Raw genomic sequence first — 25,709 nt, forward strand, 5'->3', positions numbered from 1 at the left:
CAAGGCAAAGTGAGTCGAGTGAGCCTTAAACTGAGGAAGAGGAAAGATGATAACCTGCCTATCTAAAAACTTCTTCTTTCACGATGCCCTGCTGTAAGGAAAACTCACCTGGATGGAGGTCAGGATGTTTATACTTCAAAAAGCAAAAACCAGAAACAAACAAACAAAACCAAACTAAAAACCTCAAAAGCCACCATTTCCATTCACTTTCTACATCTCCATGAAGTTTTAAAGTGTGCCACTCTATTTTGGATATATTAACTGCTTTAGACATGTCAGGTTCTTCCTCTAGAAAGTATTTAAACCTTTTGCCAAGGTACCTACAAACGCACTGATTTGTTAAACACGTCATGACTTATAGTGGTTAAATCAGAAGGAGTTAAATCAGTAAGGTTTTGCACAAAACATCATCCACAGGATGACATGGATTTTGGAAGCAAACTCAAAAGCACTCAGCTGCTGATTGTCATGGCAATCCCTTCCTATGGCTGTGAGGCACTGTGACCTTCTGGGCATAATGCAGAGAGGACACGTATTATGTCACAGGTGTAAAATGTCATTAATTGTCCATCAGAAGAATCAAACTCCCTTTGTCCTACACTCTCAGTGCCACTCACTATTATGCCACTGGCACAAACCCAAGATTTCGCACAAATAAATAGTAACAAGAAAATTAACTAGTCTATCACTTTAGCATGCCACTTTATATAATATGAGAAAATATGCCAAAATCCATACAGTGTCATTTGTTCAAAACTGGTTTTAAATACGTAGTCAAAATCAGACAAATTATTACTGTCAACAAAGATTCAGAATCTTACTGTAGTGATTTTTCACTTTGGATCACGTTCTTTTCCTATTGAAATGATGTTCTGCTGTTCATTTCATAACATAATGATTTTTTTTTTCTCATAGCCAACATCATTTCTATTTAAAACAACTCAGATTTTAACAGGAGCAGGATCCTTTATAGTTACTGTTAAAATCTACTTAAAGATTTCTTCACAAAACTGAAGTTGAATTTATCGTGTGTAGCTCCGCAGAAGTCAACAGTTATGCCAATAAAAATTTGATCTTCATATTCAAAAATCTACCACCATAATCAAACACACTAATTTGGGGCACACTTTGCTAAAAATTCTCCTCCTACTACATTATACGTGTGCAGGAAAAAATCCTGAAGTTTTGACATCATATATATCTATAATTAACAGGTCAGAAAATCCACAGTACAGCTGTGTGCACTGCATGAAGTGTGTTTAAATAAATTTAAATTTGAAAAGAACTTAAATAAAAATTAAAATTAAATTTGTAAGTAAATTTGGAGGACAACATTCCAATTAGAAATTCTTTACAGTACAGCAAATACAAGTATTATACCTTTTTTTTCTTTCTCTTTTTTTCTTTTTTTTTATTAATAGTTTTGTATGTCAGATTGCTGCTATGAGCCAAAGATTCCACTTGCTGTGTAAACTATAAAATACTAAGGAATATATAGAAAGGGTTCTTTGGGAAGACCTGACACAGAATAGCTCACTCTTGTAAATGACCTCTTGTAATATTTTTCTTCGTGTGTATATTTTATACAGATACAGAAATATGATACATGTGTTAATGAGTTAAGAACTTTTTATTTTATGGCATGTGTATTAGTCACATCTAAAATTACATTAGCTGGCATTCACAGGACTGCACACTACGTTTCTTTCTTTACTTCATCCAAGTATTAATGATTCCAACAACTACCTCATGACACCCTGTGGAATACTTAAGCAATTGCACATTTCAGCTTCACCAAAACAAATTCTCAAGTAAAAGAGAAATAAAACAGGAGAGTGAATATTGATTACATGTTCTTTAAAACAAAGCTAAGATCTGGTCCTTTATTATCATCAGCTTGACCTACCAATTCTAGGCACCCTAAATTAAAGTACTTATTTCCTATGCACAGTGCTTATCTGAATTCCACAGCATTTACACGATTTCCTTCCTCTTAAAACTAATTTAAAATATGATCCAAACCTTAACCAAGAAAACATGTTCTAAAATTATTCAGCATTTACAAAATTCTTTCCTCAGAGGTAAAGAGAACAGGCAGCAAATTAAAAACATCCCCATTGAATCACAACCGCTTTAAAATAAGTTGTTCAATGCATAGTCCATAGATAAAGTAAGAGGAAAGGATCTGATTATTCTTCTATTTGTGGTATATAAACCTGAAGGAAATACTTTGAAGGGAACAGGACCACACTGGGGTATGTAGAAGCAGACAGTACCACAGAGTATTTGTTGGGATGGGCACAGGAGCAGCAAAGCCCTGCTAATACAGACAAGACTTTATGACCAGTTAATCACGGAGTTCTCTCAAAGACACTACAGGAGACAAAGAGATTGAGCAGTCTCACATGCTAAAATCTTGGAATATAAGATATGATTTAGTTCTTCCTGGGTTTTTTAAACCAAGAAAGAACAACAAACCCTCTGGTAACCTCTGTCATTCTCCAACAGATATATATTTGGGTACAAGCATATGTGTAAGGATACAATTCTATTGCTGAGTAATGACTTTTGAGCATGACTGAATTTAACTTATGACAGGGACTGTTAAGACTTTCTTAATCCTCAAGCACTAACATTTTTCTTCAGATAGGAAGCCAGTTACTGTGAAGTTTTCTCAACGTGGATTTCTTACCTCTGCAAACTGCTATGTCCCTGTGCCATGATGAAAAGAAACTGCTCCATTCTTTCTGCATTTCAGAAAGTGTGTATATTCCCAGAGCTTAAGCCAGACTTTATTCTTCCTTTTAAAACAATACCCTTACAGATAAATGTCTTTCCTATGAGACATCCTGTCAATAAACCTCAAGTGCTAATCTTGTCACCTTTTGGCGACAGTCTCAGGAATGCTTATTAAATACTCAAGGGATTAAAATAAATCTCACCCGCAGACAGGCTTTAAAATTCACAGTAACCCAAGTTCTCAAAGGAAAATTCCTTTCATTATCAAAATTAAGGTACTGTACTTACATGAAAATTATATAATCACAGAAAATGTTCCACTCTACCACAATTTGCCTTCAGAGATATGCATTAAAGTATAAGAGAGTCTAAGACCCCATAAGAGAACTTAGCCAAGACTTCTTAGGCCTAGCTAGTGAAACCATAAAGCCATATCCTTAAACTTAGCTGCATGTATTTTCCTCTCTGCTCTGTATCTGAGTTTTAAATAACTCAGACAAGTATTTCGTAACACTGGTTTTTAATCCTAAAATTCATTTTTCTCTACTCTAAATTTCTCTAGGCAGAAGTCTTTGAGTTCTGCGTGATATTAAAACATAGGTCATGTCTGTTCTAGTGAAGCAGATCAATAAGATTAGTTTAACTTAAATGTAAAATTAAAATCCAGGGGACAAACCAGAACCTTTGTATGTATCATTTTCATTACTTCTTAAAAAAGATCTTAAAATTTTAAGAAAAAAAATTCTACTGAACAATTTCCCAAATACTGTTACATTCTACTTAAACAATAATGGCACTACAAGCAAAGGAGATTTAATAAACCACAACATTCACCCAACATGAGCATTATCTATGACTACTTTAAAATTTAGTATTCATTCTCAGACTTTAGCTGCTGCCTCACAGACATAGATAAGAAAAGATTAAAGTAATGTAACTATTAATCAAATCAGAAAAAAACAGTTAGGTATAGTTCAAATGTATAAACTCTAAATGGCTACTTACACACAATTTATTTTTATTAGTAAGCCTCATGGTAAATGTTCTGGCTCACATGGTCCTTTTCAGAAACATCTCAGGATACCCCAGAAGATGAAATGAGCTTTGGTAGTGACTCAGTAAAATAGATGTGTCTACAGACATCTCAACATCTCCGCTCAGTTCCGTGTGGATGTGTATGTGCGTAATTTGTAATGAAGGACTCACAGAAAAAAATGAAACCATTTTTCCCTACCATGTCTGTAAAACTATTATTACCTGAAAGCTCAATATAGAAGTATAGTTTTTGAAAAGCACTATAGATTTTTAGCCAGGATTTTTTACCAAATGATGTACAGTTAATAAATAGCAAGTCAGTCAATGTATTTTAAAATTAACAGGCTTTACAGAAGCTATTTGAAGTTTCAGCCTATGGGGTGGGAGGGGGAAGCTTTACACTTAGAATCACAATATGACCTAATTACATTTTTCAGTGTAAGCAGCGTTTCAACTAACAAAATGAGTCCATTGAAGGACAATTTCTGCTTCTACAGCTTGGCATTGCAGAACTATCTTTTGTTTTGAAAGAGGCCACCCCAGAAATGGTTCCTCATCCAATCCCCTAAACTTGCACTTTGGTTTTCCTCCTTTTAAGTAGGTAGACAGACAAGCATAAATTAGGAATATTTTTTTCAAAAGTCAAAACCCAATACTTTTAGATTCTAAAAATTAATGTTATATTAAAAATTATACTACAATATAAAATTATAAAATGAAGGGTTGTTGCTTGCAATTAAGCATATTTATTAAAGTATAAGGTATGTACTGATCTTCTAATCTTTGGCTTTACTAATGTAACTGGAAAAAAGCTTTTAATCTTATAATGACATGATAAAATACTCTTGGATTCCATTAGCAGTTCCAATATCCACTAAAATGCTTGATTATGTCTAAATAGAATAACACTTCTTACCTATAGTTGTCTATTGCACAACATGTTCTCGATTTAAAATATTTCCTGAGCGCCTTCCTGTTACTACCTTGCAAATTTATTTTTTCCAAATTGAAGTAATACAGCAGCATTGTACTTACTTCAGATTACAACACACCTCGTGGTTCAATAGCATCTTTTAGCTCTATATTCTCATGTTATTTTGCCCCACAAGACTTAAACACCAGAGATTTTAGATAGCTCAAGGCATATGGCCAGCTCAACCCTGCACTGCCAACATGACAGTGGATTACTAAACCACAGACAGTAAAAGTATCTTTAAAGTTGCCCATAAAAAGTACACAGTCCTTTAGGTTATGTAAAACAACATTTCCAACCATGGATAAGGAAAAGCATTCTCCAGTTCAATAGGTCTGTAAGGTTTTCACACAAAAAGACTGATCTGTCTAAAGAGTTTTTACCTCAAACTCCCTTAAGGACTACACTTCAAAGTACCAAAATTCAGCTGCACAGTGACTGTCACAAAGGAGCTAATGAAGCAAATGCTGCTTCAGACATCAGCCCTCACATGAACCTGATGACAAGAGCAATAGAGCAGCGGCATGAGCCAGTAATCACCCTATTGCTACCTTCCCAACGCACCTAATCCAAGCAGGAAATAATCCTTCAGAATCTTGCTCTACTTGACAAGATTAAAAAACAGAAAAATACATAAGACCAGAATAGGAAACTGGAAAAAAAAAGGTAATCTGAGTATTTCTCCTGATGTACACTTACATTGTTTCCTTCCAAAGTTACAGCTCTTCAATACAAATCATTTTCTGCTTCTTTAAAATTGTTTTTTTTCTGTTAGAATCACACAGATCATCAGATTAATACTGGGGTTTGAAAACTTACTTGTATGGTTGATCGTTATTTTTATACCTATATTCTATATACATAAATGAATATACTGTATATATATTCTAGATATTCATTTACATTATTAACCACATGGTGGTGTCTGTTTTATCCAACGCAGCAGCATCATCTTCCCTTTTCCTTTGTTTGACGTTTACTAATCTTCACATGCAACTTGTCTGTAATGAAGTAGCAAGTGCTCTGGGCCAGGAGGATGTTAGTTTACACAGTGTTTAAGCAAAAGAAGGCTTCAAATTCTAATTGGTGTCTTCACAGAAATACTGCAATGTAAAATACTACATTGTTTCACAAATAAAATTGAAGGATTTTTTGATACCAACTTCTCAACGAAGTCAATTTATCTCAATTTTTCATCGCATTTTGTTGGTAATATTATATTTATTATATTAACATACATATTTTAAAACAATTTTGAATCAAATAGCTCCAACAAAACACAAACCAAGAGCCTGCCTAAGACATAACTTTCTCTATACTTACAAAATGGTGCTATTATCCAGTATTAACACTGTCACAGATTTACACTGTCCCCTGTGATAGGCAGTGACATTAAGTAAGTCAAGTGTACCATTTCATAGAGAGCACTTGTCATGTCTTGGGATGACATACCAAGTACTACTCATTTCGTTAGGCAAGACTGTGCAAAGACAGTTGCAAAAGACTCCATGAGAATTTGATCTCTGCCTTGCTCAGTGGCTAGAATAACTTGCCTTCAAAAAAATGAGCACTGTGAATTCAGCTGAAGTTCTGCACTAGAGAAAAGAGGTACTTGCTTCCTGTTTGGTATTCCAGGACTATCCAAGATTTTATGAAAGCTATTCACTCACATATTTATCTCAAATGTCCTCTTAAGCTGCAAAAACTGTCACCAACATATGAAATAAAGCATTGAATCACATACTGCAAATTAACATACCTAAAAATTTAACAGAAAAACAATCTGATACAAGGGAGATGTATATTCTGTGTGTGCATCTGGTATGAAATAATGCAGAAATGAGGCAACTCATTTTGTTTATTCATAAGCAATAATTTATAAAGCTAGATATGTAAAATTATGTAAGTGTCTACAGGTCATGAGATAGATTATCAACTGCACACATTACCCTCTGCAAAAGAAATAAGTTATGCAGCATGTGTGGCTACCTCCTTATGTGATTGAGTAAGGAAGAGAAATATCTCAAGATTTCTCTGTAATTTCTCATTAGAGAGAAAGAGGCCACGCAAGATGAGAGGCAGAGATGGTATCACACCTCAAAGAGATAACTGGAAATTATAACAAATACGCAAAGACCAGAATACAAAAAACAGGACTTGGAATGAATAAAATATGCTCTTACTACTGAACACTAAAGCTGCAGTAGCAAACAAATATAAAGAAAATACAAGACAAAAAGAACAAGAGTGTACACAGATGCTGATATCTGGAGATGGAGATTTTCAAGGAATGAAGTGAAGCAAAGAGAACAGGAGACAAGAAGAGAAAGGTATAAAACCTTTGATGAAGTCATTAACGAACACGGGCAGCAGAACCAACCACAAAAGAAAAAGCAAAGGGCAGTTATAATTAGATTTGATCAGAAGATCAACATTACCTACCTAGTAATAACCAGGTCAAAAGACATTTCTAAGGAAAATGTGAGAAATGGTGTATTCAAGTCTTCTTGGGATTAAATTTTGTTCTACTTCAAGATATACACAACTTTTTTTTGTATGAACAAACCTAAAACCTAAAATACAGACAGAGAACTAAATTTCAAACTCAGTGAAAACGGAAGTGTGAAGTATCTCAGTCACTTCCACCGCTATTCATCAAACGCTTCAACTGCAAAAAATTAATATCATCATCTCTAAACAAGAGACACTCAACTGAAGACTGCCCAGAAAAAAAATATCAAATGGATACACAAATCCCAACAACCATGAGGACAGAAACTAGAAGCAGAAGGCAGCCCCAGAAGTGGCTATTTCATCAGCAAACTCCCAAATCTGTCACCAGAATTCTATCAGTTCTTCTGTTTTGTGCTGAATCATGCACAAGCACCACTGAGGGCTCCATGATCAGAGAGCAGAATAACCAGGACAGGGTATCCCTTGGCTTGCAGATGCTGTGCTTTCTGTTTGAATTGTCAGTCATGGCAGACTAACATAAAGACAGAGCTTGCTCTGTGTCACTATCTTTCATACTTTTTTCTCTCAAACTGCAAAGATATTAATGAAAATTCAGACACTTATTTTTCAGTGTGGATTTCAATATTGATTTGATTTTTTTCTTTCATTTTAAAGAAAAAAATAAAGCTGAAAATTTCATGTGTAATTTTGATATCTAGATTGACAGTTGGACTTGATGATATTAAGGGTTTCTTCCAACATAGATAATTATATGAATATGATTCTATGGAATAGTAATAATTGGTCCATTACTCAATTTTTATTCTGAAAAGGGAAAACAAGGATTCATACTTTTATTTCTATTTTTGTATTTTATAAGGTCTGTAGTATGACTGAGTGATATATTGAACTTGAATGCAAAGACTTTATCAGAACTCCATACAACAATAGGAAAATGCATTTCTTACATTTCTTTTTCCTATTAGTTGATAACTAAATCAACTGTTTTCAAAATTCTCTCATACATCACAGATACAGTAACCTAAAAAGAAATAAGATCTTTCCAGATTTGCAGTACCTGAAGTACGCTTTCAATAAACAAAATTTCAGCCCTTGCACCTCTCTTGACTGTCACAGAAACACGAAGCTGGAGGGCTCTGCCACCTGAACAAGACTAACAGTTGCTTTTATATTGCAACTTACTATAAAAGCTTTGGTGCATTGTCTTCCAACAAATCTCTGTCCTAAGGAGAAAGTAATATAGGAATACAGGAATATTTTAAGATCCAGAAGACATTCTTGCTACTGAACAGTTTAGTCCCATATGTTCACTCTGTCTACCCACCCATTTCATAGTCTACTCAACACATTCACCACAGTAGAGTCGTAAAGCTGCGAATAAAAAAAGGATATGATTAATGAAGACATGAAATTTGCGTTGATATCAAACTTCTGAACAGATGTTACACAGTAATTAAACTTTACTAAAGTGGGCTGAGGAAAGCAAATAAGTCCATGGTAGAATCAAAAGATCTACACGAATCATGTGCAAGTATTTCCCACGTCATCATATATTCTGTATGATTCAGTTTGTTAAAAGTATGGAGTATCAACTGAGGATTAGCAAAATCTCAGGGAAAGCAGTACAGTACAGAAGCACAAAGTATTATTACAGTATATAAAAAAAATCCAATAAGATTGTAAAGTTTACCTAAAGAAAAAATATATTTCCCCTAGAATTTTGGAGAGAGGAAAAAACATATAAAAAGGAACAGAACCTACGATCTTTCCCCCTTGATCACTAGGGGGAAAGGTGTGTCATTTACTGGAAATACACAGTCACATTCTCTGGTCCGTACCTGCAATAAAGTGCTGGTATATCTGTGACTTTAATACAATTGTCTTTATTCCATAATTGTAAACATCAGGCTACTATACTAATGTACATGTAGAAACCGAGAGCATCCTATTGCATCAATAAACAGAGGCAAATGCAACTAAAATTGGAGATCAAAAGTGGTAAGTATATTTTCTTCTTCTTCTTCCAAAACAAGCATGTATATTTGTTTTATTGTGCAGTCACTGAAGGATATATTTCATCCATTTTTACTTACTGTGAAATTCTAGATTCCTTCCATAATACAGGATTTAAAGGTACAGGTATGGGAAGGATTCAGAGGAATCAACAAGCATTAAGGAAGAAGATGTGTGCACTAAGTTTTCACACAGAGAGGAGAGGAAAACTCCCCCAGGGCTGCTTAGGGAAGAGATCTGCCCTCAAGTCAGCTGATACTTTTACAGGGCTATAAAAGCAGGTCAGTGGGCAAATGGAGCCAAGAGAGGAGAAGGCTGTCACACAGAAGGGAGCTCCTGGACTGAAAGTTTGGCTTCTGTTGCCAGACTCCAGCTGAGAAAGAGCTGGAACTTAATGCTAAAATTAACCTTCCCCAGGAAGCCAGCCAAAAGAAGCCTGGGCTGATAATATCCACTTGTGTATCTGGAAATACTCAGTCTCTGTCTCCTTCTCCTCAGGGGCCAATAAATTCTCTGAACAAAACAGCTTGACTCTTGGACTCCGCTAAGCAGGACTCATGGTCTTGTGAGATGTCCATTGAAAAGTTTTTGCTCTCATTATATGTATTTATTGTGATGTAATTCAAAATGCAATAGGTATTTTCCAGACAGTAAATACAGAAATACAAAATAGACTAACACATAATTCCAGTAATGACACAAAGAGGTAGATGTTCATTCTTAACAAGCTAATTCTTCTTAGAACAGTTATCTGTATACAAGGGCCAGATTTTCAAGCTGGGTTGGTTGGGTTTGAATTCCTACATCTCACAATACTTTATGAGTTTCGGGGTAATGGCTGATTACTGAACTTATTTTGAAGTCTGGCCCAATTGCACATCAAGAGCACCTGAAAACATGACCTGAAGTACTTCTGAAAGTTAACCGTGAAAAATCATACCTTTCTGCTCAGTCCTACTTCTCAGGTATTTGAAAACATCTAGTGATTTTTTTTCACTCATGGGCAGTTTTGTACTATTTGGTGTAGATGCATATAAAGCAGGCTATGTGAGCTTACACAAGAATTTTTCAAGATTTGGCATGGAAAATTGTTACACTTTGTCCTGTGCAAGTCAGAGAAGTATATACTAGTATACTGTCATGTAAACTCATATGTAGAAAAAAGCTGCTTTGGCATTCTTATATTTTTAATACATATCATTGAATTTGAACAGTGATTTACCTCATAGTTTGTATCTTGTCATTCCTATTATATCTGTATCAATTGAGAAGACTTGGGGGCCTCTGCCCAGATTGAAAAGTTACAGTACATGTCATAAAAAAGTTAACAGATGGTGGGAAGAGAGAGGCAGCAGACAAGTTGTGCAGACAAGTTGTACAGACAAGTGTTGGGCAACAGGGAATACTGAAAAGGGAAGCTACAAAGGAAATAGAGTAAGAATAGGCACCTCAGGAGGCTGCAGGAAGAGCGTAGGAGCCAATTAGGCAGTAGGATAGGAAGTCTTCCAGAGCAAGGAACATGGAGAAATCAATGGATTGGACAACAGGAATATAAAGTAGCACAAGAGGTGTATGTTGTGCACATTGCTTTAAAAAACACAGATCCACGAAGGGAAATATATATAGAAATGAAAAAACAACATAATCTCTAAGATAGATGACCAGTCTGTTCCAAAGGCAGATTTAGGTTTGCATATCCAACGTATCACAAGAAAGGTGCTAAAAGGCATGTTACCTTATTTTTAATAAAAAATATTTCCCTGTATAATATCTTATTAAAACCAATGAGGTCAATAAAGAGAAATATGGTAATTTTACATACTTTGGACAAATATTAAGATAGGCAAACAGACAGATATTCAGAAAAAAATATTTCTTTTTAATTAGTGAAAAGAGCCATAACCTCCAGTTCTGAATAACAGGCAGAAACCTTCCAACTGGACTTCATTTCAAAGTGAAAAGGTTGAGCACATTGTGATGTGGAGAGGCTGGAAGCCTGATTTAATCCCTAGAGAAAAAGCAATGTTTTCATTCACTCTAAGAATCTCCTTCAAATCCTGCTTGTGGGCAGTGGAACATACTATAATACTCTAAGATCCTTTCCAGGACTGCCTATGTTACACCCAATGAAAAACCTATGGTAATTGAATTTCCCTTCCCATTTGAAGGCTATCCAGTCATTTAATAGATGACCTTGTCAGTCTGATTTCATGCTACTCATTTTCTAAGTTTTACACTGTCTAAAATAATTTATCCTCATTTGGGATATTTATACCTTCAGAATGTTAAAATAAAAAACTAAAGTCTATTAGCTTTAGACAGATACCTGAACCCCACAGGTTTCTACCTATTACTTTTGTTTAACACTTTTACATTTACATCATTCTTCTGACCATGAGATGTCTGAACTCAAACATGATTTTTCACATGGTATGACACAGAAGTCATTAAGAGAGCAGTTATCATCTATTGTTCCACTACCCATTATTTCTGAGGACAGAATATTGGCAATTTTCACTACCACATCCCATTTCAAATACTCTGTAAACTGTATTTATCACTCCCTTCAGCCTCTTGGTATTAACACTCCAAATTTCTTCTTTGGGCTAGTCATCACTTCTTTTCCCCCATCTGCATTTAAAGGTAGTAAGGGTTGGTTTGGTTTGTTTTTTTTTCCCTAATTGAAACACTGAAGAATATTTTCTAAATTAAAACAATGAAGAAGGTTATATCTGAGATAAAAGTCTGCTTTTTCACTCCAAATAAGTACCCCTCAACTATAGCTCATTTATCCTTTTTGATAACTCTTAAATCAACTCAAATCAATGTAAATAATTGTTTTATTACCTAGAGTATTTTTTCACTTTCATTCTTGCTGTCTTAGATTAATTTTGTTTCCTAATCAATCCAGAACTATGGTTCACAATAAAATATTGCAAGTCTAGAAAGTCACCACTCCACTGAAACACCATATATTTCTATGTAGGCAATCCATCAAATTTAAACTCTATCATAATTTGTAGTCTACCAGTTTTTCTTGCCTATTTTTCCATACATTTTTAATTTATGTATATATGCACTGCAATATTTTCTAAATATCTGTTTTGCTTTTACCAATACCACTCTATATTTCTATTGATGGCTTAAGGTTACTCTTCAAATCACCAGCTTGAGTGAAAGAAAAGAATACCTTTATTTCCTTTCCTGGAAAGTTTAAAGAGATATTTAACATGCTTTGTACGGTTTGAATGTGAAACTCAATACATCTCCCATTTAAGCAACTCCTGTAGTTTTGATTCCAGTGGAAAGCTATAAAAGATACAAAAGTCTAGACAAAAGCAAAATAAATGCACATTTAAACATCACAGTCTTCCACAGGACAATGTAACTCCAAACATACAATTATGATACAGGAAATGCCTACCTGCAGCTACAATTAATTTTGTCAGAAGTCTCTGGCCACAAATTACATTATAACAGTGATACATATCTCCTTATAAGAACAGGTTCCAAACATCCCTTCAACACAGAACTGTGTGACAATATTAAACATATTTAGTATAAAGACTTCAAAAATATGGATAGATAATTCACTTGAGTTAATGTCAGTTTTATTTGATTGTTTCAGAATACAGAGAACTCTCAGTATACTTTTTTTATTCAGAGACTTTCACATAAGTGTACTGCTCTCGATTCTAAATGATAAATTAATTATACAGAACTCGTAAACCACAGACATTTCACACCTGAAGGGACAAATGTGCCAGTATGGTGCTTTAAAACTGCTCAGACCTATTTAATCCCTAATTACAGCTCTCTTTCCCCAGCCTTACAAATTTTTTGAGATATGCAATATTCTCTTATTTCCCAGGTTTCCAGTAAAGTATTCTAATTAATAATTTAATACTTATCAAAATCAACAGAGGAAAAACATTAAACTTTACACTACCTTATTTTAAAATTAAGGCTGAAGAGGAGAAGGGAAGCCCTAAAAGCTGAAATTAATTTTAAATGAAAAAATAAAAAAATTCTGTAATAGCAAAAAATGTTACATTGAAAGTAAAAATAACAGTCCTGCCTCCTTACTACTATAACTAATGGATGGCTATATGAATTCAATACAGCTACGTTGATTTCTACTATAAAAGCATCCTGTCCTTAGAAATTGCATTCAAAAGCTTGTAATGGAGAATACAGTTTCACATGGTATTATTTTAAATTATTTTCCTTAAGTACCAGTGGTAAAAAATAGGGGAAAAAACCCCATAGCAGTGAAGTTTAAGTGCTTAGGCAGCAATTAATCAGAAATAATAATATCCTTTCTATTGGAAAGTTTCCTTTTAGCTCCCTGGTCACAGAAATCATCTATATCAATATATAAGGGGCAGTGGAATGCATTTACATGAAAGAAAAGCTTTGCAGAAGGATAACATATATCCCTGCCCCCTCTCTTTAAAGATGTCTTTTCTTAACCATTCTAAATTAACATATGGTCAATGTACATAGGTTTAGACCCATTAAGAGTTGAAGTGTTCAAAACGTTCATCAGAGAACTGAGATTCTTGTTACTATGAGATGTAATTTAATATTTGCACTATAGCTGCACGAAAGACAATGCACATATTGAGTTTCACCATTAGTTACTGCAGGCCAGACAGTCTTTCTACATATAAACTATCAAAGCACCACTAAACTTAAACTGAAATGTTAAACGCAGCAACTTGGATGTCTTTAATCAACATCTGCTGAACAGTTTAGATTTTCTACAGCAGCAAAGGTAAGACAGCAATGTTTTATATGAATGTCTGAATAGGAAGTAATCTGTAACCTGATACGGTTTTAAGATAGTTTGGTTTTGGTAAGAAAAATGTCCTTTTTAAAAAAAAAAAAATCAATGAATTTCCTTTATCATGTATCCCCAAAAACCCAGCAGGTTTGTATGTATAACTTAGCCTCACTCTAATATCATCAACTATACAAAAATAAAGGAAAATTATTATAAAGTACATCTACGACACAGAAATACTTTTATCTCCAACCAAGTTTCTCATTAGTCATTGATGCCTAGGATTTACTAATCAATTTAGCCATCCTTATTCATTTGGTTTTCTTCATTTTTTCTTTCTTTATTGTAAAAGCTTTGATGAAAGGATCTATGAAGAACACTCATTGTCCCTTTGGCAATTATAGGAAAATCCTGAAGATGCATTTGGAGGTAAGCTGCTACCACAATGCCAGTGACTCTGACACACTCATACTGCACTAGAACTGGGAACACACATGTAATATTTTTTCTCTGATGGATATTTCTTTGCTGGGCATTGAGAAGTTTCAGCAACTGTCAGATGCAGTTTTCTCTCCCTTAGTGTTAAGCCCTTTTAGCTCCATGTTCAGTACCTGAAACGTGCCCTCTCCTGTTTGACAGACAATAGATAAAACCCTCAGCAGAGCAGTGAGTTAGGAGTTTGCAGTTAAGAACACTTTGAAGTCCTTTAGAGATGATGGCTATATCAGTATATTACACAGATTTACTACTTATCTGCATAGTTCTGCAAGCATTAGAATTATTAAAAATCTTAATTTTTTTCAGGCTTTCTCCTCAAGAACATGCACTTAACTTTAACTGTAAAATTCTTTTAAAAAACTGGAGTATTGCTTAACAAAGAAACTACAATAGTCTGACAGTACTTCCATTCTCAGTGTTTGCCATTCAGAAGATGACAGATACTACTAATAGTCTGGATGTTTTAAATGATTGAATGATGGCAAGTTCAATGCTACGGGACTCTCAGACATGGCAAAGAGCTTATTCCAGAACTAAGTATATAGAGATATTATTTTCTACTGCTCTACAGTGAATTTTTATTTTAGCATTAGTACCAAAAGTTAATCAGGTAGTTTGTGATTGTTAATCAGGTAGCCCATGACAGGCATTGTCTGAAACCAAAACCAACCAAATCTTATTCTTGTTCCTGTGCCTTTTTGTGGGTTTGGGGCTTTTTAATGGGTTTTACAGCAGAACACTGAAGCCACAGTGACAACCAGTGGCTGCAGCACTGCCCATCCTCCCCCCACCCCAGACGCCCTCCCAAAAAAAACCCCACAGACTTAGCCCTTACTTAGAAATATGTCCAACAGCATGAATTATAGCACAGATCTCAATAAGATGTGTTTGTCAGCATTAAACATTGCTGTCAGCACTACAATATGCCCAAGAAGAAGAAATGCTCCTGCCCTGACAAGGGGAGGCAATTGCCATGGATGATGGTAAGAACAGGTTCATTTGTCACCCCACCTGCAGCTGTCTGTGAGGTGTATCTTCTTCTCCCTCTACCCAAAGTTGCAATGATGTACAAAGACTCATGGAAGGTGTGCAATTCAAACATTTCAAGGTAGAGGATGAATTATATTAAATATCATAGAATGATAGTATATAAAAATTAGCAGCAATTATAGTGTGCAAATAGTGAGAATTGCTGAGCACAGAAAATGTCATGCAAGAAATCATGTTTTGTAAATCTGACACAACTTAGAAGATGAGCTCCCATGAACAATTCACAGGGATGCTCTCTTCTGCAACTAAATAAGTAAACTCCTGTTTTCTATTACTATATTCTATTTCTATACTTTGAAGTTCTTCACATTTGTCCAGCTGCTTACTATCACATCCACCTCCCAACATGCAAAGAATTTGAAATTCTCAAAAGTCATGGATTTTTGTTTTTAAAAAGTAAACATTCAAATCAAACTCTTTATGGTTCCCATGATAGCCACAACAAAAATTCAGACTTAACCACAGATTAAGATTTTGGGATGAGACACAGCAGGTATTTCACTCAAATTTAAAATGTGTTTTAACACTCACCCAATCCTGCCTATCAACACGCAGCTGCTTTAAGATGAACACTTTATTCATGGGGACCTTAGGCAGCTTCTCAGCCAAGATCAGCAGCAGCACTACAGAGAGCAGAGTACAGAAGTTCCCATGGCATGGGGTTAAAAGCATTTAACTTCACTTTGGCATGGGGTTAAGCACAGAGCCATAAGGACTCTACGCCTGTCTGGGGACATGAATGGAGATTTCTGCTGTCAAATATAAGGCATCTCTTAGGCAATAAATATAAGTGGGCCTGATTTTTCTCCCTGATAAGTAAGGGTTTAAGCTGACATAATTACCTTTGGCAAATTTACTGCAGATTTATTCCTAAGTGAATGGCAAATGAGCCCAATATTTCTTTCATATATAAAAGATTACACACTGTTATGCCATTTTTTCTTTTTACTTTCCAAGAACTGCTTTACCCCGTTCTCTTTATTTCACTTTGATCTTAGCACTGTGCCTGGCTAGGCGTTAAAAATTAAAGGCAGGTGTGCTAGAAGGAAGTGAATTAGATTCAGATTCCATTCTAAATTTGGATTTATTCTACTCATATTCAAACATACCACCACTGATTCTCCCACCAAGAAATACATACTACTTGGCAACAAGAAAATTATCAAAGCAATCTGACCAAATTGGCACCACTAGCTCTGGTTACATCTGGTAACAATAATATGAAGGGAGAAGTATGAAGATAACAAGTCTCATTTATTGTTACCATTAAACTTATCTGCATGCATACTCTGAAGTCTTTGAACTTCATGCTTTCATAAAGCCAATAAGAGCTCCACTCAAAGGTGAGAGGTGATGCTTTTCCAAAAGTGATAAAATATCCAATTTACTAAGGTATTAGAGTCTCTAGTCACAGACTGCTCAGTCAGACAGACAGCAATGGAATACCACCAGGAAAGCACAACTGCCAACATCAAGGAGCTCTAGCAATGCATAAATTAAGGTGTTTGATTCTATGCCAGAAAATAGTAGAAATTTAATATACTACAAAATTGGTAAAAAACAACTGCTAATGCATAAGCCTACCTTTTATATTTATTGGGAAATGTTTCTTTGTTATTTCCAGATATAACAAACTTGGATATATATTAGGTCAAGTTGTTGATCAAGCGTAACTGCCTATCCTAGCAAGGAGATGAACAAGAGCAGTGGGATCTACTGTCTTATTTCAGGATAAGGTAAGGATGGTTTATCAGATTAATAAGTTATTCAGTCACTATATTGCTAAATATTTCATTCATTAGACTATGACAAAAACATAAATCTCTCAGTTGAAATCATACATAAAACGTACCATTTCTGAATCACTCAAGATTTAAAATTGTCTTCTGATGGGTTTTACTACATATAATTAACAAGCTGATTAATTTCTTTTCCTAAGGAACATTTCATAAAACTATGATTTGAGATCAGCCTGTCCCTCTGAATCCCCCTTGTCAATGCCTGTGTCAGTCACAAAAGGTGAAAAGTCACCCAACCTCCTTCCTCCTTGTCAAAATCAGTCACCTGGAGAGTGGAGCTGGAAAGAGCTTTCAGGAAAAAGATTAGCATGTAAATAAGACATACAAGCCTTCTGGGTTTGTGCAATACTTTGTTCCATGGGCTACTTCCTGAAGCACCTGATTTTGTGTTATTTAAATGAGTTGTCAAGGATTCAGCAGTAAAAGGCTGTATCTGTCGTGTTGAGTCGGGGCAAATAGTCCCACTGCCACTCAGAGATGCAGGTCCAAGAACAGTGGATCACACAAATACACTCTCCTATCAGCCAGAAGCTAAAAATTCAATTTAACTCATGGCAGCAGGATACCTCTCCGTGTAAAATTATTCTTAATTACTCCTATAAAACTCTCCCTTATAATTTTTAACTCCAATCAGTAGTCTTCTACGACATTTCTTAGAAGAGTATATAGAAGAAAAACATATTTCTTCTCTTAAACAATTCTAATTCTCCCTCACTCTTTTTCATATACATAAGCTGTCATCCATTTCCCTAAATAATTCCTTTATGGTCTATTGCACCTCCAAAGTATGACAACTTTTACTTTCTTTTTTCCCCAGTCACACTATACATAATTTAGCTCTTTCACACTTCAAAAGAAATTTCCTCCAACTCTATTAAAAAGAAAATATTACTCTTCAGACAGCTCAAAAATTCCCAGCATGCAAGTTGGCTGCTTTCTCGGCATGAATAAAACTTAATGTCTTATTTAAAGATAACTGTTAATTAGTATTGACATTTCAGAGCTGAAGGGCAGTTTCCTTCCTTGCCAGTAGCACTGGTGTCACACCAGCAGTGTGAAACCCTTACATAAGGACCTCATTAAGCTCAGTCCCACTTTGCAAATGGCACTGGTTTTAAGAGCACTTCTGTGTGCTCTTATAACCTTAGCCTTGAACTGTTCTATTCTTTTCATCTGAGTTGTGTGTGAGGAACCCTCTCAACACTAGCCAGAATAACTTGATCTAGAATAACTTACACTATTTAGGCTTCAGGATTTGTCTTTAAAATTCTAAATACAAGTAATCTACACATATGTAGTTGCTATTTCCCAAAATAGTGGGTTTATTTCATCTTTCATCTATATATTATACTACATCATTCTTTAGATCTTACAATTGACTGATTCCTTTCTCAACTACATTTAGCAAGTTTCATGTATTAGTTAATAATTTCATGTATTAGTTAATAATATATGTAGTAATGGTATCACACTAAGCTACACAAACATACATACATTACAGCATCTCTTCAAAGCACTTATTTCTTATTTCAACCTATTTTTTCAAATAATAATTACTTTTTTCACTTTCACTAACAATCTCTTACCCTATAGTTCCCAAATGAATTAAGAGATATCCAAAATGTTCAGTTTTCCACAGATGGCAAAGGCAGACAAATTAATACTTTTAACTTTTAGGATTTTAAATTACAATTAAGATTTTCAAACATGCAAACAAACACGTTCCTTTGTTCCCTCTTCCGAGATGTACATTACTGGTACAAAAATCAGAGTAGTTTGACCAACTGCAGTTTGATCATACTTCATGAAAGACTACATGTGTCTTTCTTCTTGTAATATTTTCTGACAAGTGAAGGCCATCCCAAGGAATAGATGTTTCCCTTCATATTGAGACTCATAGCTATGGATGAACATTCAGGTTGGCTTCACTAAGTCAATGTATATTAAATCACACATTTCCAGTGATCTTTTATATCCTGCAAAAACTTAGTAGTGTAACATGTTGCAAACAATGGGAAATTAAAGAAGATGAAGAAAAGGGAAAATAATCACTGCCTCTAATCTTAATGGCATTGTTCTCAGTGTCTCTGTGTACAGGTTGAGAGCTTCCCAACAGCTGGTCTGGTTAGGCTTAAGGGGGGGATTTATACTTATCAAATAGTCTCAACATGCACCATATGCAAAGTTGAAGGGTCCCAAAGCTGCATTTTATTGTGCAGAATCCTTCAGGATCCATTTTTGTGATAATGTGTTGGGATCAGTAACACCACCACCCTGGATGAACAATTGGCTATATTTATTCAGACTGCCTTATCTGAATAACACACCATGATTTGGCAAAACTGCAAGCACAAGAAGTCAAAGTACAATTTAATAATTCTCAGCACACTGAATGCTGTACTATTAAAGTGGACATACAATATTAGAAGATTCATCTCTTAAAGTAATACACAAGTCAACAGTCACCATAGCAGCTTTGCAGCACCAAAACGTCCATGTTACACCGGAAGGATTCCCTAATTTTTTTTAATGCTCTAAATCTACAGTCAGAACACTGGTCTGTTTTACAGAACAACTAGTTCAGAATTTGTCATCTGACTCCAAAACTACAATAGAACTCTGACTTGGTGATTGCAAAACCTCAGCTCACATAACAGTCTATTTACAATGTTCTGACAGAATTTGACAAAGTTAATAAAAATTTCCTTCATCATGCCATGACCCCTTTCTAGAAATACAAAAACATGCTTCCAACTGATTAAACCATGAAAAAAAAAATCCAAAGGCATCTTCTATCAGCAATGTGCTTGCACTTTCTACTTGTGAGATCAAACAAAAGAAAATGGTCTCTTGGTTCTGTCCAGACCATTCTGGATTCAGCAGTTCAAGTTTCAGTGGTGTTCTTAGCCAGGATTCCTGCATCAAGCAATAGTACTGATGCAAACTTCTCAGCACAAGGGCAGGACTCCCTTGTTTACCCAGTATGCTCCCAATCTGACCATGGGTAAATTTTCTCTTTTTCAGAAGACAGCTCACAGTAATGCATACAATTAATTGTACAACACATTTTACTTTAACACCAACTGGACAATATCACCTCATGTGAACAGTCCAGCCACTCCAAGTACAGATTCCAATTATTACATGAGAACTAAGACTTTATGACACTTCCTACAAATGCTAATTAGCTGGTAGGTTAGGGCCCTCAGTCATGTAGCACTTCATCAATCACAAAGCCTAAACTATTAAGGATGGAAATTGTAATATTTTACATAAAAAGTTATGTTGCGAGTCAAAGTAGAATATTATATTAGCCCCCTTTAGCTGGTGTTCTTTTATGACAGTCCTCACAAAAGAATTTCCACAAGCTGTTGTCCTAATATGATCCAGGTCTACATCCTCTACACTGTTCTTGTCTCAGCAGCTACTGTTTTCAACACCGAGGTTCACACTTCAGAGCACATAACTGGTGGTTTTGCATATCTATAGATTCCTAAAGGACAAAACACACCAGTTATAGCAACTACACAAAAGAGAGAATTTGTGAACAAAAAGGGACATGAAAGAATCATCACCACGTTCAGCACTTTTGCCCTTCAGCCTTCAACTCGGCCATATTCATAGAACTTACACATTCCGCTACGAAATACATAAAGATTTCTGAGGTCTGCCCCTCTGCATGCTAAACTGACAGATATGAGGTGTAAGACTAGCCTTGCCAGGTTAAACAAGGCTATTAAAACAGCATACCCAACTTTACTGGCACTAAAATGGAAAAGTGGTGCCAAAGATTCTAAAAGAAAGAAATATTAAGTAATATTGCACCTCTGACATTGACATAAGTTTATTATTACTCCATGCCAATCTACCTTGATCCAAATCCTCTAAACACATGCTGTTCCAGTGCTGGGCCTCCCTTAAGCCTGCAAATTATATTGAATAGTGTAGCAGTTTTTCAATTGGGTCAAAAATTACACCAAAACCACTGTATGGGAGGACAATGCTCTTTATCTAACTTTTTTCTGCAACGTGCTGCCCGGTGTGTGTTCCTGTGTTATCCTGTGGGACTCATCATTGCTGTTTTGGTTTTGTTTCTTCCACACTTTTGGTAGGGAGCCCTCAACAGAACCTGTCCTGCCCTCCAAGTGTAACAGCTACCCAGAAAGAGAAGGAACAGCTCCAGTTCCAAAAGGGAGCTTTTTGGGGTTTGGTTTCCTTAGTATTTTTTTTCCACACAGCAGATAACAGTTAGGTACCTAAGAGAAAGACTAGAAAACGCATATTTCCAACCTATATATTCCTTCCTCCTCAGTTTCAGGTTATTACTGACAGAAATATTACCAAGCACTATATACAAATTCTTCCTTCTTCAATTACTTCAATACAACCATTAAAACAAATATTATTTTAGGCTGAGTGAAGTACTTCAGGTTGAGCGGAGAGAGATGTAGCCATCTATCTTGCATCAATAACTAAAGGCACTAACCTAACTGGTTATTCATAAGTCCTCATATCAAAAGTAAATAAAAATACAAGGATGTAAAATTTAGCCCTGCACAGGAAGAAGAAAACAGACACAAGCATGATATTATTACAGTCAGAAGACTCTAATGTCTAGATAAAACTCACAAAGAATTGGAAGCACTTGCTACTTCCAGTTTTAAAGAATCAGTTTACTACTAACTCTGATTTTGCACCTAGTTGTTAGCAGGATTTATTTATCTCATTGTATACTAGAGTTTTAACTCTAGTTTTAACATGTTTTACTCTATGATCTAGTGAGGAGAGGGTGCAGCTTGAGAATTATTACTTCCATTAAGAGGCAAGTGCAAAAGTGGCAAGACCATCTGCATGCCCTAATAAAATAGCCATAATGTATTAAAACCAGAAAAAAATACTTTATGCTGCATATTTCTGAGCACACAGACATGACTGATAGTGCTGACAGATCTGTGATTGGTTATTCATCACAAAATTTTTATCACTGATTCCCTATTGATCCCCACATTCCCCATACTGATCCATTTCCTCAAGATTTAAGTACAAGAGAAATTGTAAATTGTTGGGTTGTTCGGGGCTTGGGGGTTTTTTTAGAATACAAATGAAGAGAAAAGACACATTCTGTTCTTCAAAATGCTCAAGCAACGTCCAAAACTAGTCAGCATTCACAGGATAAAAGCCCTAAAGTTTTCTATCTTTTACACCACAAACATTGCTAAAAAGGCAAATATCTAGAAATAGGATTAAAGTGGATGGGTACTTATATTCCAGTTTTGATAGGCTTTATTTCCCATGCCTGAAAAAGCAGTCTTCTCAGTTTCTGGAAAATAAGGCCTTGGCTTTTTTAATTCTGTACTTAAGCAATTGCAGACAGAAGCTCAGCTAGACCATGTGAACCCTATATGAATCCTGGAGGAAAACCACAGTAACATGAACTACCTACATAATAATAGAGTAAGGAGGAGCAGACATTCTTTGAGTGGCTGTAAAAGGAGGGTAGAAGTAATAGTAAAATATATTTGATGCCAGGAACTTTTTCTCCATTTATCTGTATGTTCAGAAGGGCATCTACACATGGTAAAGAGTGACACACAGGACACACAGAACATAGCTGGTAGCATAAATATTTTTGTGAGTGTAAGAAAAAGGATATGGAAACAAATGCCCTACTACTGTATTCAGAACCCTTGCAGAGCTGCCTTCACAGGAAATTCCCTCTCCGCTCCCCCAGGTGGAAACTATAATGATTGAACCCAACTTCCCAAAGAGAGCAAATGCAGTTAGTTAAATTTGTGGAAAATTAGAAATACGACGACTTGACTCTTTGGAGGGAGCCACCCTTCTTAATGTCTTTAGCTCACAGGAAAAACAGAAAACTGACTTAATTTAGGTTCCTTCCCCACTCCCCTCCTCTTCCCAACACCCCCCACCTCCCATTTAAAAAAAAAAAAAAAAAGTCTTTAGGCTAAAAACAGAGTATCCTGATCTTTTAGCAGGCCCACAATCAGTGTTCATAAGGATAACTGAATCCCTCATGTTGAGGAACAAGAAGTTTTATCAGGATTTTTAGGACTTTCATTTAACTCCAACAATTTTGTGACAACTTCAGCACCTAATATTTTTGTGATATAACATAAATAAGATATAATACTATAAAAATGTTTCCATGGATAACAGTAACACATTTTATATTAGAGAACTACTTGACTACTACAGATTTTCTGCATTTTTTAACATATTAAAAGTAATACCTTATAAGAAATAAATGTATTCCCTTTAAATGTGCCTCAAAAGTTTTACAACGTATCCTTTCATCAGTGATCTTACCTTTTTTTGAAGGACATTAATTTTTCTTTCTTTTACTTCCAACATGTCTTTCATATCTCGAATTTCTCCAGCAAGGGTTCCTTTCTCTTCTGTGAGGTCTTGAAGTTGTTTTGTTTTTTTATTCAGAAAGGTTTCTTTTTCTTCCAATCGTAACCGCAAGGCATCAACCTACAGTGAGTAAATCAAGCATATTTAGGTTTTAGTTTTAGTTCTAATTCTCTTTTTTTCCTGCATTTAAGAAGTGCATTATTTTTTTCTACGTAGATTTTCCAAATTCATCTCAGACTAAGAGACTCTTTTACTTGTTACACTTTTCTCCAGTGTGTATTGCACAAGTCTCCTAACAAACAGATCTGACTGTACTTCTCTGTAGTAAGCACAAATCCCTGTCAAACAAAATAAGGGGTATTCCAACGATTTTCCTAAGCAAAATGTTCCATATACATAACTGGAGGGTTTTTTTCTTTAGAAACACTAAAAAGACAAAAAGTCCAAAGAATTCTAACAAGCCCAGAAAGTGTAAGCACCCTTGATATTCTCATTTCTTGCTGTGTAAATGTTCAAGCATGCAATTTTATTGTTCTCTTAATGCAATTCTAACAGTAATAAAATAGCAGACAATTCATTAAAGAAACAGAATATGTTTGGCTTTAACCATCAGTACTGCAGGAATCACACCTTACATGTATTGGTCCCTTCAGGAATTCCACTAAATCATACCTGTTTCCACATTCTGGTTCAGAAAAGCAATTACAAATGAATTGCTGAGCAGCTCTCAGCATAAAATAATGGGGGGATTTGGGGAGCAAAGAACAGGTTTTATATAAAGTTTCTCAAAACCAAAAGAGACTTTTTCTTTTCTATGTGAGCATTATATTATTCAAAGCTCATTTGTAAATAAAATAATACAAGAAACAATTGTATACCCAGGAAACTGGGTCAGCACTATTAAACATCTTGCAAAGTAGAGAACTAAGATAAAGGGAGTGCAATCATTTATTATTACTAAGACAGGTTTCCTTGAACAGAGGCTTCTTCTGCAGCTCTGAACCATGAGGTGTTCACATTAAGTGGACTCACAGGCTTGTTTTAGCTCCAAGGTACACCACTGGGAAGACAAGGTTTGGGTTGAAAATATACGATGTGGCAATCTAGAATAATTCTCCATATACAAGAGAGCTGCAGGAAGTCAGGCAAGTGAGAAATTTTAGATTCAATAATCCAAATTTTAAACACACAAATGGTAGAAAATAAAGAATAAGAGCTTAAAGTTTTCATTACCTAGAAATTCATAAGGTTAATTTGTAATAAAAAGCTAGACAGTAGTAACTGAAAGGGCATAAATGTTGGCTTCACATTTTTAAGTTCTGCAGTTGGAATAGTCAGAAAGGGTCTTATTTATTTCAAGGGTCTTATCTAGTAAGCCATTTTCCCCCTAGTTAATCAGAATATTAGCAAAGTACAAAACAATCAGCAGATCTATATTTATTTACATTCTGAGTTTTGTAATGCTAAATTTATTCAAAGCAAAAGTCTTTGCAATGCCATTTTAAAGCTTGGTTTGGGACCAATTTAGATGATCTATTGGATCTCAAAATGCATGTTTTTCCTGCTCTTAAAATGGCTCATTGCCTTTCTATACACTGGAAAAAAGATTTATACTCTACTGGATTTATTTTATTTTTAAGACTATTTTTTACAATATTACAGTAATAGGATCTCTCAGTTTGTAAGCAGTGTGCAGTATGGGATCCAAAGATGACTTTTTGAATTGGAAACCAAGAAATAGTAGTAGCAGCAAACTTTCAGACCTCTTTTAATAAACATTAAAGACTCATCTGAAACTCATTACCACATCTTCTTTATACTTAATCACTTATTTGCTTCATGTCTGAAAGCAATCCCTTAAGTCAAATCATAAAAATCTCTGTTGGGCCTTTAAGCTGCAGCTGAGGAGCTCATCATAACATTGCAGCGGGAGCTCCCAGAGTGGTTCTCTTCAGTCAGGCCCTGC

The 25,709-nt window shown here is 35.2% G+C and overlaps 1 protein-coding gene across 9 annotated transcripts in view; it reads right to left on the reverse strand.

Moving 5' to 3' along the window:
* ERC2 (ELKS/RAB6-interacting/CAST family member 2) overlaps positions 1 to 25,709 on the reverse strand; it is a 443,741-nt gene that overhangs the window by 284,421 nt on the left and 133,611 nt on the right. For all 9 annotated transcript variants that reach the window (XR_003536997.1, XR_003536996.1, XR_003536995.1 and 6 more), the window contains exon 7: positions 23,696 to 23,863. Coding sequence is in view for 1 of the 9 variants with exons in the window: in XM_027700915.1 (XP_027556716.1) it covers positions 23,696 to 23,863 (168 nt within the window). In the remaining 8 variants the exon portion in view is untranslated. The remainder of the gene's footprint in view (positions 1 to 23,695; positions 23,864 to 25,709) is intronic.

Source organism: Neopelma chrysocephalum, unplaced genomic scaffold (genome assembly GCF_003984885.1).
Source record: "Neopelma chrysocephalum unplaced genomic scaffold, ASM398488v2 Primary Assembly neopelma1_147, whole genome shotgun sequence".
Lineage (NCBI taxonomy): Eukaryota > Metazoa > Chordata > Aves > Passeriformes > Pipridae > Neopelma > Neopelma chrysocephalum.